We start from the raw sequence: 14830 nt of genomic DNA, 5'->3' as shown, positions 1-14830 counted from the left end.
AATATTATATCACAATGGGAAATTCACAAGAATAGAACAGTACAAACTAGAGAAACTTTGGAGAAGAGGAGGTAAACTGTATAATAACTTTGGCTTCAGAAGATACAGTGCTATGAGAGACAAGAATATGTCACTCAAAATGTGAAGGATTGTGGAACTGAAGACAATGAAGAAGTGGATGCAGGAAAGGTCTCTATCCTCCAACTATGTGCCTAAACACAGGCCATAGATTTACAGACAAAAGGCTTCCAATACCCTCTATCTACCAGAAAGAACAAAGGTTAACCATGAAGATGTGTGAGTGTGTGTGTGTCTGTGTGTGTGTGTTTTAGACTTCTTTTTTTTATTAATCTGTCTTTTGTTACAGGAATCCATGCCACCTAAAAACTTATGATATGTAAGCATAAATTTGATAGTACAGATAAATTTAGATAGGACATTGTTGTTCTTTTGCTTTTTCTGAGAAGGCAATTTCCCCACTAAAGGGAAACCACATCATGATCTAAAAGAGAATGAATCAGAAAGATAAATGGGATGGAAGAATGAATGATAAACACTGAACTAACCAGGTAAGATTACCTTTCAGAAAATTGGGAGTGATTATCCACCAAGTAGAAAGAAAGCATTTTGGGAAAGAAAAGGTACTAGGAAGAACAAATAAGAGATGTCCTCTAACAGAGAAAAGGAGCAGTTTTATTCTGTCCATTCTTTGCTATGTGGGTTAAATGAAGAATCACATCTGATTGGGATTTATGGATTTTTGAGAATTCAGGCTTCCCTTATGGAAATACTATTGACTTGCTCTTTATTCTCTGTTATTCCTAAGTATTAATTACATGTCAGTTCAGGTAACTTGGTAGTACTTGTAGAGATTCACAGCAGCTGTATTTTGTGGAACTATATATGTGGTAGGAATTTTGTACTACAGTAAGATGTCTAACCATGTATGGAATAGATTTTTTTAATTGAGAAAGAAATAAACATTCTCCTGTGAGATACAGAACAAAAAACAATACACCTATAAGTGTTAAGTGCAACACAACAACAAAAATTGTATTTAAGGAAGCTGGTGATGTAGTTCGGTGGCGGAGCACTTGCCTAGTATAAATGAGGCTCTGAGTTCCATCACTAGTACCACACAAACAATGTGTTCGAAACTGGAGTTAATACAAAAGAGTGAAACATTTATTGCTATGCTTTAATTATGAAGCACAGAGATCCTTATTTTTAAGGTTTTCCATTGCTTGTGACATTCATGTTTCCAATCATGATTTTATTTGTTATCATTATGGTATTCTACAGTATTTGGTAGATATACCTACTATGGTATAAAAAATTGTGAAGGAAGGTATATATAGCTTCATCAACCCATAATCAATTTAGAATGTATGCTCACACTGCAGTGGGACTCACTGAAAATTTTTATTCAATAAATTTTGTTGGTTTCTAAATTTTGCTTTGGCTGTACATGAAAAAGTATATGGAACCCTACTACAAGTAATTGGCCATTATTACTTGTGCCATTATTGGGAATTGTTGGGGGCTATGCCATGAGGACTGCACTGGGATGGCGCCTGGCAGCCAGCCAGAGGTTGCTTTGATCACATCGGTGGTGAGGAGGTTGATTAACATAAGCACACCCAGGTGATTTGTCATTGGCCGTATCCAATTAAGTCCACGCACACACTGCGTGCACAGGTGTTCCTGAGTGCTCCTGATCGTGCCTGCTTGTTTTTGACCTTTATCATGATTGGGCAGCTAGCTCCTCGCCTAATCTTTGCATAATTGGCATCAGCCCTACCCTTCACCTCCTGGAGGGGATATAAGCCAGCTCTCCTGGAGCATCGGGGTTCAAGGCCCCAAGGCCCCAGGTTCGAGGTTGAAGGTTCCAGGTTCGAGGTTCCAGTTCCTGGGTTTTCTGATTCATCAATAAACCATTCCGAATTCAAGAGCCTCGCTACTCTTTTGTCCCCCGTGCCAAATTGACTCCGCTGGATGGCATCAGGGAATACTTAGGAAATATGTGAATATATAATATATGAACACAGCTGGATTGCACTGTGGTCATAAGTTCTGTGCCATAAATTGCATGTCATAAATTTTGTGGCTTTGAGATATCATCAAAAATTAAAGCCTACACTCATTGCAAAATTATTTTCTATGACTCAATCACTTTTCTGAATATTAGATTCCTAGAAATACTAGCAACTAGTTAAGAAAAATGAACAGAGAAATGCTAGAGCATATACTATCTACCTGGGAATTCAACAAATGCAATATCCAGATAGCAGCTATTTAGGGAATAATGGTCTTACATTTCTGATCACACTGATTAGCTACTTGTATCTGGAAGAGTTCCCATGTGTGTAAATGGAGAGATCTCATGGAAGTCAATCAATAGTCACACGATAAGTGTGTTAGAACAGGCAACAAGGGAGATGTGTGAAGGATGAGAGGGAAAAAAACAAAAGTAAAAAGAGATAAATAGCAGCCATAAACACCTGTGTCTAGCATATAAAAGGCATTCAATAAACAGTGTGAGAAACAATAAATGAGATGAGGAATGCTGGCATATAAGTCTAAGGAAAAGAAGAATGGGGTAAATAAGCCAAGACATAAAATAAGCAATAAAACCCAGAAGAAAATGAGAACCCATAGAGTTCAGACAGAGTCATGAAAAGACTTATATCATCCCAAAATTAATATATTTTCCATATATGCTTTAATACCAATACTGTAAAAGATCTTGGTTCAAGAAATAGGCACTTTTTCCAGGAGGAAAACCAGCTTCTCTTTTCCAGTTGTCTATATTTTTTTACATCCTTATACAAGTGGAGATCAACAAGATCCTACATCCGAGATATTCCTGGTTTATTATGGGGGGGAGCTATGACTATCCATAAGTTAGAGTTGCTGCTAGACTCTAAGCTCCAGGAGGGCAGGGATCCTGTCTGCCTGCTTCACTATTGTTTCCCTACAACCTCTCCCAGTGTCTGGCACATACAGATGCTCAGGCACATGCCATCTCTCCGAAATGGCTCAAAACAAAATTTTGGGGGATCCTAAGGTTATCAAGAGAAAGAGAAATTAAAAGGGCACATTGGTTGTTCTAGGTCCAAAATCCATTTCAGGTAGTGTTATGATTCAGACATGAGGTGCCCCTCAAAAGCTCATGTGCGAGATAATGCAAGAAAGTTTAGAGGTGAAATGATTGTGTTATGAGACCTGAACCTAATCAGTGCATCAATCCCGATAGGAATTAAGTGGATGGTGACAGCAGGCAGATATGGTGTGGCCTGAGGAGGTGGGTCCCTGGGGACATGCCTTTGGGGTTAATATTCTGTCCTTGTTGAGTAGAGCTCTCTCTCTGTTTTCCATGTCCCCAACTGCTTTCCTTCATGATGTTCTGCATCTTCTCAGGCCCCAAGGAATGAAGTCATCCAGCTATAAACTTACATCTCTGAAACCTTGAGCCCTAAAATAAACTTTTCCTTCTCTAATTTCTTTTGTCAGGTCTTTTTGGTCACAGTGGCAAAAAAGGTGACAAAACAGGATACATATTTTTTCCCTCTGCTGGATCTCTTCCCTTCCCTCCCTCCCTTCCCCCCTCCCCCACTCACTCTCATCTCTCCTCCTTCCCTCCCTTCTTCCCTCCCCTCCTCTCCCTTTCCTTCCAGGTACCATGTCCTAAGCCACTTTCCTCTAACACACTTTTCTGCCATGATGTTCTGCCTCACCTTGGGCCCAGAGGAATGGAACCAGCTATCTATGAACTGAAACTGCTGAAACCACAAGCTCCTTAACAAACTTTTCCTCCTCTAAAATATTTCTTGACAGGTCTTTTGGTCATAGCAACAAAGAAGCTGACTAAAACAAGTTGATAACCTTATTACATAAAGAAACTGGTTTAGGACTAGCTATAGCATTTTTATAATATCACAGTAAAAAGTAATTTAATGGTTATAAAAGAGGACGTAGGAATGGAGACAATATATGAAATAGACAACAAGTTCCTCCAGAGGACAGTGCAAATAATATTCTGGCTGGCAAAGAGCTTGAAGAGGTGGTTCAAAACTGAACAACTTGTAGTGGTAGTTCAGACTGCTATAACAAACTACAATAAACTGAGTTCCTTATAAATAACAGAAATTTATATCTGACAGTTCTAGAAGCTGAAAGTGCAGGATCATGGTGCCAACATAGTTCTGGTGAGGTTCCTTTCCTAGGTTGCATACTACTGACTATTTTTACATGGTAGAAACAGAACAAAAGAGCTTTCTGGCCTACTCTTATAAAAGCACTAATACCATTTATGAGGACTCTACCCTTATGATCTCAACTAATCCCAATTATTATTGAAAGGACTCACCTCCTAATCCCATCACAGTTGGGTATAGATTTCAATTCATGAATTTAGGTGAAGGGATCAGGGATACGAACATTCAGTCCAAAACAGAGAGTGAAAAAGAAAACATCATCTGTCAATAAAATAAATTATTTCTACTCCTCTTGAAGAAATGAGAACATGAAACATGAACTATGCCCAATAAACAAAGGTGAGTCAACTAATAATTAGGATATCTAGTGCTTACAGATCTAATGACAGACCTCAAAATTGTGGACCAAAAAATGACCTCAGGATCCACATAAGAAGATGAGAGGGTAACTACCCCAAAATGCTAAATAGAATAATGTATATGGCCGAATGATTTCTGATCTCCTAAAGATGTAAAAGTCCTATACCTAGAACCTATATGTTAGGTCATGTACCAAACATAAATTAAGGTTGCTAATCAAATGACAATGAGCTAAGAGAATTTTGATGCGATCAGTGTAATGATAAAAGCCCTTTAAAGTGGGAAAAGAATACAAAAAAGGGAATACCAGAGAGATGGCAGCATGAGGAAGACTTGGCCTGATGTTGCCAGAAGGGGACAAGGAGTCAAGGTATGTGGGCATCCTCTAGAAGCTGAAACAGGATAGGAACAAATGTTCCTATCACAAATTGCAATTCAAAAAGTTTTTGGAGTTTCAAAAATAAAGGGGAATAAGAACTAGTACTTCAAGTAGTATTAGTTCAAAGCAAACATGATGTGATAATAATCAAAGCATCTATAGCAGTTTAGTTATAATTAATGCATTGAATCTATATGAAAAAATGATTGATGAAATATATGTATACACATATACATAAAATAGAGGTACCTGCTTTAGATGTAAAAGGTTTTCTATATGTATTGAAAGTTAAAGATTCTATTAGAGTCCCTTTCAAAACTAATGTATAGGTTTCAAGTCCTGAAGCTCCTGAACTGAAGTGTGGAATGTTTCTGTTACATTTTCTAGGGAACTCTGTATTTCTCCTTCAAAGAACTCATATAGTTTGAATATGTTGCTGGGCATACTGGCACACACCTATAATCCCAGCAACTCTGGAGGCTGAGGAAGGACGATTACAAATTTGAGGCCAGTCTCAGCAACTTAACGAGGCCTTAAGCAACTTAGTGAAACCCTGTCTGAAAATGAGAAATAAAAATGGTTGGATATTAGACTCAGTGGTAAAGCACCCCTGGGTTCAATCCCTGGTACCAAAAGAAAAAAAAAGAAAAGAAAAAGAAAAAAGAAAAAGAAAAAAAAAAAGAAAGAACACCTTATCATTAGGGAGCTCGACTTCGTATTTTTCCTTGCTGCTATCTTTAATATGCTTTAATATGCTGATCAAAGTTGAATGCTGGGCAGGATGGTGCACACTTCTAATCTGGGCAATTTGGGAGTCAGAGGTGGGAAGACTGCTAGTTCAAAGTCAACCTGAACAACATAGTAAAAAAGGATAAAAAAAAAGGATGTGGCTGGAAATATTGCTCAGTGGTTAAGTACCTCTGGGCTCAATCCCTAGTATGAAAAAAAGTTCAATTTTCTGGTAGGAGAAGAAAAAAGGCTTTAGTAAGCAACAGAAGAAATCCCAGTTAGAGGAGATGGCATGTTGAAAGAAGACAGTGGGTACTTTGGGTTAATAGCTAGAAGTGTCCTTTAGACCAGAACAGAGCATGAGAGATAAGGAAAGAAGAGGGAAAAAGATGGTAGAGACACAAAAGGAAATGAATAATTTTCCTCCTGGATAAGTTGTGCTGGGTCCCCATGCAACTCAGGCAGCAAACCCCTACAGGCATGAGAATGAATTAGGAAAGCAGGGACAGAGGGTGTAGACAAGACAATTTTAAGGATCCCAGCAAGAAACCCCAGAAGACAAAACAGGAAATAAAATTTACAAGAAAGGAAACTATAATTAGACATTGTGAGCTCGCCAAGAGACGGTATTCTCTGTAGAATATACGTTACCACAAAGATGGGAAATACAGGTGATATATTCACTGCTTACTCCACAGTCACGAGTATGATGCCTGACCCTTAAACACTGGATGAATGAAAGAACAAATGAATGACAATCATCACTAGATGTGTAAATTCTTAGATTTAGGTCAAGGATCTGGGATAATTAATTTTATACCTAAATAAGGAAAATAACACTGAATTATTATATCCAGAACTTCCTAGAATATGTTTCAAATATTCCTATGAGTTTGAATAGATGAGATATACCAACCCTGCCACTTTCAGGCAATTTGATTCAATTTGTACTGATGGCAATTTGGGAGAATCATTTTTATCCTATTAAAGCCCAGAAGAGAATCAGTAGGATGCCAGGCATAGCATTTTCTTTTAGCTTATTATGCACCAGGTAGAAAAATGTAGTGGGGTAATGGAAATAGAATTCTAAACAGTTGATCTAAGTTCGATCATTTTGCAGAGACTCAATATCTTAAGCTATCCTGTCAGCTATTTTACATATGAGAAAGTGTCCTTCAGCTAATGATTTGGATTGTAAATTGGCCAGGAATAAGGAAACTTGAATTTTCAAGTAAAGAATAGAACATGATTAAGGAAAACAGATACTGAGACACTAATGATGTAATCTGTAATGCAAAATCACTACAGCTGCCATTGCTGGGCGCCGTAGCATCCTAAAATGTTAATAGGGTAGGCTGTCAGGCCTGTATGGTTGTGAGAGATAAACCATGCATCAAAAAAAAGAGCAAAAAACATGTGCTTTATCCAAACTGCAGTTTTCCACAATTAATTTGTTCTCTAACACTATGTGAAAACTGACCTTACCACCACTCACAAAATGAAGAAGAGTAGACCTTCAGGGAGAAGAAAAACACAATGAGGGGCTGGGGCTGTAGCTCAGTGGCAGAGCGCTTGCCTGGCACATGTGAGGCATTGGGTTCTATCCTCAGCACCACATAAAAATAAATAAATAAAGATATTATGTCAATCTACAACTAAAAATATATATATTTAAAAAAAGAAAAACACAATGGATTTAGTTTTGGTGATATCAAATGCAGATACCTCTGGGACATCTGTGCAGAGAGAGCTTGTACAATGATTCCAACACTGATTACCTATCTTTTAGGGTTTACTGTCTCAGTCAGATCCATTTAACCCAGTGTCCTATACAGATATGATTAGGATGGCATGCTATAAAATTTGATCATTCTGATATGTACCATGGTGAAACCATGGTTGGGAATCCCAGGTGCAGTGGGCAACTAGACCCATTAGTTAGAACTCATGAGATGATGTCTGAAATAGAGATTTGGGAGAGTTGTAAGCACACAGGTGCTAGTAAAACCACACATGGGGATTTCCACTCCCAGTCACAGTGGAATGACCGGTCCCAGACTTGCCCTCCTGTTGGAATAATTAGAAAACCAGACAATATCAACCAAGCAACTATTTGAAGTCTTTTAACAAGAGATAGCACAGGACTATGACTCTGAAGAAAGTAAAACAAGATATATCTTACCATCACCCCAGCTTACTGCCTGAAAGAACACTTTGGATGACAGCAGAGGGAGTGAGAACTCACGCTGAGCATGGAACTCTTATTCAACTGAAGAGACAAAGCTCAAAGTTTCTGGAGGCAGATACAGCTAGAATTTCCAGAGTACCAGAGTAGAGAAAGAACACACAAAAACCTAACAATGGGTTCTCTTGAATCAGTAGTTGAGTACAAAGTCACGAGTGAACAGTAAGCCTGGGATGAAACTGTACAGGCTGGACAAAAAAAAAAAAATACCAGGAAATTTTAGGCTAAAAAATTCCCAGAATTAGCCAGGCATGGTGGTGCATGCCTGTAATCCCAGTGGCTCAGGAGGCTGAGGAAAGAAGATAGTTCAAAGCCAGCCTCAGCAACTTAGCAAGGTCCTTAGCAACTCAGCAAGACCCTGTCTCTAAATAAAATTTAAAAAGGAATGTGGCTCCGTGGTTGAGTGTCCCTGGCTTCAATCCCCATTACAAAAAAGAAATATTCCCAGAATTCACAAATTTTGGAAATGTTTGGGCTCTAATCAGTAGGAATGAAGAGACAAGAGAAGTAAGGCCTTCTTAGGAGGACTAAAAATGCCAGAAAATGATACTTTATATCTGACTTAATAAGGCTTAAAAAGAAACCTTGGATGATCAGGGTGATCTACAAATATTGCCTGCAAAACAAAATTTAATGTTCATTTAACTATATCAACACAATCAAGATACTCTATAAGTCATGACATCTATTATCCAATAAAGATAAATAGATATATATTTTTTTTAAAAAATCTGACCCAAATCCAGGATAAAAATCAATGAATAGAAAAATGGAGAGAGAAAGAAGTAAACAGGAAATAATATTTGTATGGGAAATACCCATACAAAATTTAAAAGTTAAGAAAAAGAAAAGGATCCATTAAGAGCTACTGACAAGGAATAGTACAAATGTTAGAATCAGGTCAATGCTGTCTCATGGAAATCAAGTAAGGAGAAAGTTTTTAAAATGGAAAAGGTGGTCAACAAGGAGATCAAGTAAAATAGAGACTAAAGAGTGCTCATTGGATTTGACAGGTATGGATACCTGCTAAGTATGGCCAAGGAGTTCTGGTGGAGTGGTAAAAGTAGAAAGCAGATTGTGAAGGACTCGAAGAATGGGATGTGAAGGAGAGATGACAACCATTTCTTTAAGACAAGACTTTCCCTGACACAGTGAGCAAAATAGGCATATATTTTATCTTTGAAAATGATTTTAAAAAATATTCTGTGGCCCATGCCAATAAGTTCCAGCTACTCTGAATGCTGAGGCAAGAGGATAACTTGAGCCCAGGAGTTGTGACCAGCCTGGGCAACAAAGTAAAATACCATCTCAAAAAGCATATGTGTGTGTATGCATAATCTGAAGAAAAACTATATATATATATATATATATATATATATGTTATCTATATTATACATTATATTTATATATATACATTTATTCTATAACCTTCCTTAGCAATGTTTTCTTACTCTTCCAGTAACATTTGCTTCTAATATATCAACTACTCCCAATAATAAATGTGAAAATAAAATTGTTACCAAAAAAGGCATTCAGCAGCTTCTGAACCTGAATATTGCTACCCACAGTGCGGTACAAGCCTTCTGTCTTGATGCCTATGGAAAGAAAAAAGGTCAGTTTTATTTATATAATTAGAGCTTTCAACTCCCCAAAGGTAGAGAAAGGAAGTACTTGTATGCAAGAGTCAGTTCAGATACGAGGAGGTCTCCCTCCTCTCTTCAAGTTCTCCAGCCTCCCCTGTAACAGGAATAGTTCTGAAGCACCTCTTAATCATCCAAACTTTCATTTGCATTGTACCAAGTTCCCATTAACCTGAAGAAAAAAGAATATACCACATAGAAAATAGAAGCTCCACATAGTAAGCAGAAGCACGTGCTTAGCTGAGTGGTAGGATATAGCTGAGAACCATGTCACCATGTTGGAAATAAGTTAGGGATTACTAAAAAAAGGAGGAAATATCAACCCTCGTGTTGCTCTCAAGCAGCATTATAAAGGAAAGAGGCTAGAGTATGGCATATAAGAACCAAAAGGTCATTCCCTGCACTGAGAAAAAACTGAAGCAATATTTCATAGTTTAAAGAGGCTTGGTTCATATTCTACACATACTTACATCTAAATATCTTCTGAGGGAAGCCAGCAAGTATCATCAACAAGGACACGTGCCGATTCCACACTTGCCTGAGTTTAGCTTGGCCCCCATCAACTTTTCAACCAATATGGTATTTTGTTGCTATTGTTGCTATTTTGTTTGTTCTTTGTTTTTGTTGTTGTTGTTTTCTTTTTCCTTCTTTCTTTCTTTGTATATTTTCTTTTCCTTTGGTACTAAGGATTGAATCCAGGGGTGCTCTACCATTGAGCTACATCGCCAACCCTTTTTCTTTTTTATTATGACACAGAGTCTCCCTAAGTTGCCCAGGCAGGTCTCAAGCTTGTGTTCCTCCTGCCTCAACCTCCAAAGTTGCTAGGATTATATATATTACAGCAGAAATCAAACTCTTGTTTATCTACAATGCCACCATCATAACATTGCTTGAGGAGTACTAGGTACTATTTCAAAATACTTTATAAACCATTTGATATTATTTCTCTTAAAAAATAGGAAACTACAAATTATGCAAATATGCCTGGATACTACTGCTTTAGAATTTGCTGAAATTATACATATTGTATCCAATGCATAAATTTTATTAATAGTTGTCATTCCTAAGAAGGGTCCTGACCAATAGATAATTTCATTGCTATTTTAGAGAAATAATGCCAGGATAAAATGACAATGATTTAAATAATGTCAAGACTGTGGTTCAGATCTTACCTTTAGTCTCAATGATATTGATACACTTCCTAACAAACTTGAACCCCACTTCATTCAGCTCCACTGTTTCAAGAAAAGGAAAGTAGAGTTAGACCCTATGCAATGGACATCTATCAGACATTTAATGTTCAATGATCATGCTAAGGGACAGCAGTAAGACAACTAAGGAGTTTTTTTGTTTGTTTGTGGTTTTTTTTTTTTTTTTTGCTCATCTCCAATCACCATTAAATGGAAAGATCCTTTTATTCATGGGAGGTCTGGAGTTTTAATTCCTATAACACAAAATATTATTTAGCCTTTTGAATTTGCTCTGCATTAAGTATAAGTGATCTCAAATGTGAAATGTTAGCTCAGAAATGCACACAATTTCTATCATGTGTCTAGAACAAGAAACATAATGTTTTTTCTCTGCATCACCCTACTATCCTCACCATACACTAAATGTAGTGACTTCCTTAGTTCAATCAACAGATGATTTTTTAAAATAGAGCTGAATTTCATTTCATACAGAGGCATCCAACATTCAGAGTTGCATCAATAGTACATATCATTAATGACAGTATTCACTAAGACTGGGACAGCCTGAAGTTTATAATGTCAGTAGAGCAGAAATTTGAATGACTCACTTTCTTCCTGTTTCGTTATGGGGCTGTGGTAGATCTATGAAAGAAGAGAAACAGAAAGAGTCATGGCTATTGTGAATCACTATAAGTAAGCAGAGTGAATATTGACTCTAGGGCTGTAACAAAAAGCAAAGTGGACTAAACAGAATCATCATTGCCCAGATCCTGAGAAATCAGTTTCAAAATCCCTGAACATTGCACTAAATTTCATTACTGTAACTGAAATAATAGTCAATCCATCTTAGACATTTACTTATATAAAGCACGGAGCATTTTTATGAGGGACCTAGAGAACACACACACACACACAAAGATTTTTCATGGATATCTGAGTAATGGCCATTAATGGTAAAATTTAAATTTTTTCCAATACCAAACTCCATCCCCAAGACTACTTAATGGATGTTTCTCTTTAGAAAGGCAAGCATCAATCTGAAACAGCTCCATGTTTTTACCAAGATTTCTCTTGACTTTTTAAATTTTCTTAGTTATAGATTAATACAATACCTTTATTTCATTTATTTATATTTTGTGGTACTGAGGATTGAATCCAGTGCCTCACATGTGCTAGGCAAGTGCTCTACCACTGAGCTACAATCCCAGCACTCTCTGAGATGTCTTGAAATATGCATTGTGATAACCACGTAACAGCACAGAAAGGAGATTCTTACTTCTTGAAATCTAGTAGTACTGGTTCTACCTCTACCTCATTAGGAATTCTCTGGCATGCCCTTTCCATTCTCTAGATTTCAAAATTTCTATCAGTAAAGTGATCAGGGTTGGAATAGATATTCCCTCAAACCCTGATCTTTGATGCTTTAATCAAAGTCATGTACATGATGAGTAAGATCAGTGACCTGATCAGCTAGCAACAGTATCACAATGTGAGGCTTCAGGAAATAAGCCCTTTACAGGCCATCTCCTCTTTAACAATCTCTCCTTATTTATTTTTTAATTTTTTAAAAATTTGTTCTAATTGGTTATACATCCTAGGCGTCAGGTTTTGACCCTGACCTATTCCAGAATGGTAGTCCCAATAGCAACACTTCTCTCCTGCTACATGCCTGGTTGTAATAGACATAATCAGGAATCTGGTTATCCATCTTTATTCACCAGGGCACTGAGAACACAAAGAAAGAAAACCTGAAATGCATTTTCCCTCATGGTTTGTTTTTGACTTAAGCAAGGATATTAGACTGTATTCAAATATTGTTGTATTTTAGTAGTTTTGCACCTATCCTTCAGATCAGTGAGGAGCAGTAAAAAGTAGTGTAACGGGCTGGGGAGATAGCTCAGCTGGTAGAGTGCTTGCCTCGCAAGCACAAGGCCCTGAGTTTGATCCCTAGTAGTGCAAAAAAAAAAAAAACTAGTGTAACACATTACAGTTTACAGAACAGCTTTCATTTGATTTTTCAAAGCAACCCTATGAGTGAAAATTACTAAATCCATTAAATCCATTCTTAGTGGAGAGAAGAAAACTGAGTGTCATAGAGGTGAAATGACTCACTCATGGTTACAATCATTTAATGGTAGAAGCAGGACCTAAATCCAGGTTTTTGTCATTCAAACATCAGGAGGCTGATATTATTTCATATATGCCAGCAAAAGAAATCTACTAGAAAGATACTGAAGAAAGAATGCTCTTCAGTGGTTTCTGGCTTCTCATATTGGTCTTTTTAGGATAATCACTGACATTCTTTAAGAGATCATTTGTTCACCTGCCTTTAGAAGAGTATTCTAAATGGAGCATACTGGGACATGGGATTGCAACTGTATCTCCTGCACTAGCTGAACCCTGAAAGAGAATATGCTGAGCTAGCGGGGGAAAGGAAGAAGAACAACTCTTTTGAATAAGTGATTAATAAATACTTATTCACAGCCATGACAATTATTTGCATTAATTATATTAATTTTATAATTTGAACAAAAAGGCTTAATATCCTTTCTTAAGGTGTTGTAGGAATACATAGCTATATAGTCTAACATTGGAGCAGGGAGCTCTGATGCCTTCTCAGAAGGTGATCCCAGTCCGCTCTGGAATTCATGTTACTTTACTTATTAAACAAGAGATGTGGAAGGCATAATTCCTTCCAGCTCTAATGTTTTCAAACTAAAATATTAATTGTCTTACACCCACTGATACCACTAGAGGGCACTCGTACATTGGACTATGTTGCTGAGGTTTTCCCAGTGTCTAAGGCAACTTACAGGTTCTTTCCCATCCATAGCTTCCATCCATAGCCTTCTGTTAGCTTCTGAAAGGGCCTGCAGAGTGATGGTACCTGGCCTGAGGGGAAAATGACAAGTTTAAAACAAAATTCACCTAAGGGAATGCAGTCTTGTGATCTAGGTTCCCTCTCTTCCCTGGGACATGTCCCACTAGCAAGTCATGGTTCTACCGAGTTCTAAGTTTTCAAAAAAGTGATTGACTGATTGATTTTTCTGCATTGAGGATTGAACCCAGAGGCACTCCACCACTGAACTACATCCTCTGCCCTTTTTAAAATGTTTGTTTTGCAACATGATCTAAGTTGCCCAGGTTGTCCTTGAACTTGCAGTCCTCCCGCCTCATCTCCCCTGTAGCTTATATTACAGATGTGCCCAGCTGAAAAACCTCTTTTTACTAGAACAATAATGGGATATTTAGAGAACAGTAACTCTGAGGACCCTGAGGGAGGTGGTATCGTGGTGGTACCATGTGAAGGTTGGGCAAAGAAACAGAAAGGCAGATTATGATGAGATACCTCACCACAATGCAAATATAAATTGACCCTATTATGCTTGAGTCAACGTAAATATCTTTCTGCCTGTCTTTGGAAGTTGGTCATTTGGTCCACATTCTGTGAGGTAAGTATGTACACAACAGGCCATTCGAAGGGAAAGAACTTTGCTCCTTCTGCCACCTCGGATGTCCAAGAAGCATTTCCAATTGGAAAGATTTCAGCAACATGAAGACTGGCTAAGTCACAGGGAGGAGGCCTTTTGGCTGACAGGCAATTTTATGACTAATAACAACAACTAATATTTATTGAATGCTTACTAGGTGCCAGGTTCTGTTCTAAATATTTTACATGTATTAACTCATTGAATTCATGCACCAAGTTCCATGCAGCAGATACTACAGTAATCATCTCTATTTCATGGAAGGGGAAAGGAAAGCGCACAGAGGCTATCCAAAATCACAAAGCAGATAAGTGGTAGAGAATAGATTTAAACCCAGAAAGTGTGGTCCAGCAACCATATTCTCAACCACTATACTATGAGGCCTCTCCTACATGGAAGATGGTTTCAAACTCAATTATATTCTATTTACTTACTAACTGCTATGGTCTAATATCTCCCCAATTCATATTGAAAGGTAATCACTGATTTGATTTGACAGTATTGACAGGTGGGGCCAAGAGGAGGTGTCCACCCTCATGGATGGGTTTAGGAGCTGCAAAGAAGGCTTTATGGAATGGATTC

At 37.6% G+C, this 14830-nt stretch overlaps 1 protein-coding gene across 2 annotated transcripts in view; it reads right to left on the bottom strand.

Moving 5' to 3' along the window:
- The window catches only part of OPHN1 (oligophrenin 1), a 414702-nt gene that overhangs the window by 165383 nt on the left and 234489 nt on the right, over positions 1 to 14830 (bottom strand). For both annotated transcript variants that reach the window (XM_079125058.1, XM_079125057.1), the window contains exons 12-15: positions 13574 to 13652; positions 11369 to 11402; positions 10743 to 10805; positions 9451 to 9525 (exon numbers count right to left, since the gene is read on the bottom strand). In XM_079125058.1, coding sequence (XP_078981184.1) covers positions 9451 to 9525; positions 10743 to 10805; positions 11369 to 11402; positions 13574 to 13652 — 251 coding nt within the window. The remainder of the gene's footprint in view (positions 1 to 9450; positions 9526 to 10742; positions 10806 to 11368; positions 11403 to 13573; positions 13653 to 14830) is intronic.

The sequence above is a fragment of the Sciurus vulgaris genome (assembly GCF_902686455.1).
Source record: "Sciurus vulgaris genome assembly, chromosome: X".
NCBI lineage: Eukaryota > Metazoa > Chordata > Mammalia > Rodentia > Sciuridae > Sciurus > Sciurus vulgaris.
The sequence above is the reverse complement of the archived record's forward strand: the minus strand, read 5'-3'. Positions and strand labels throughout refer to the sequence as shown.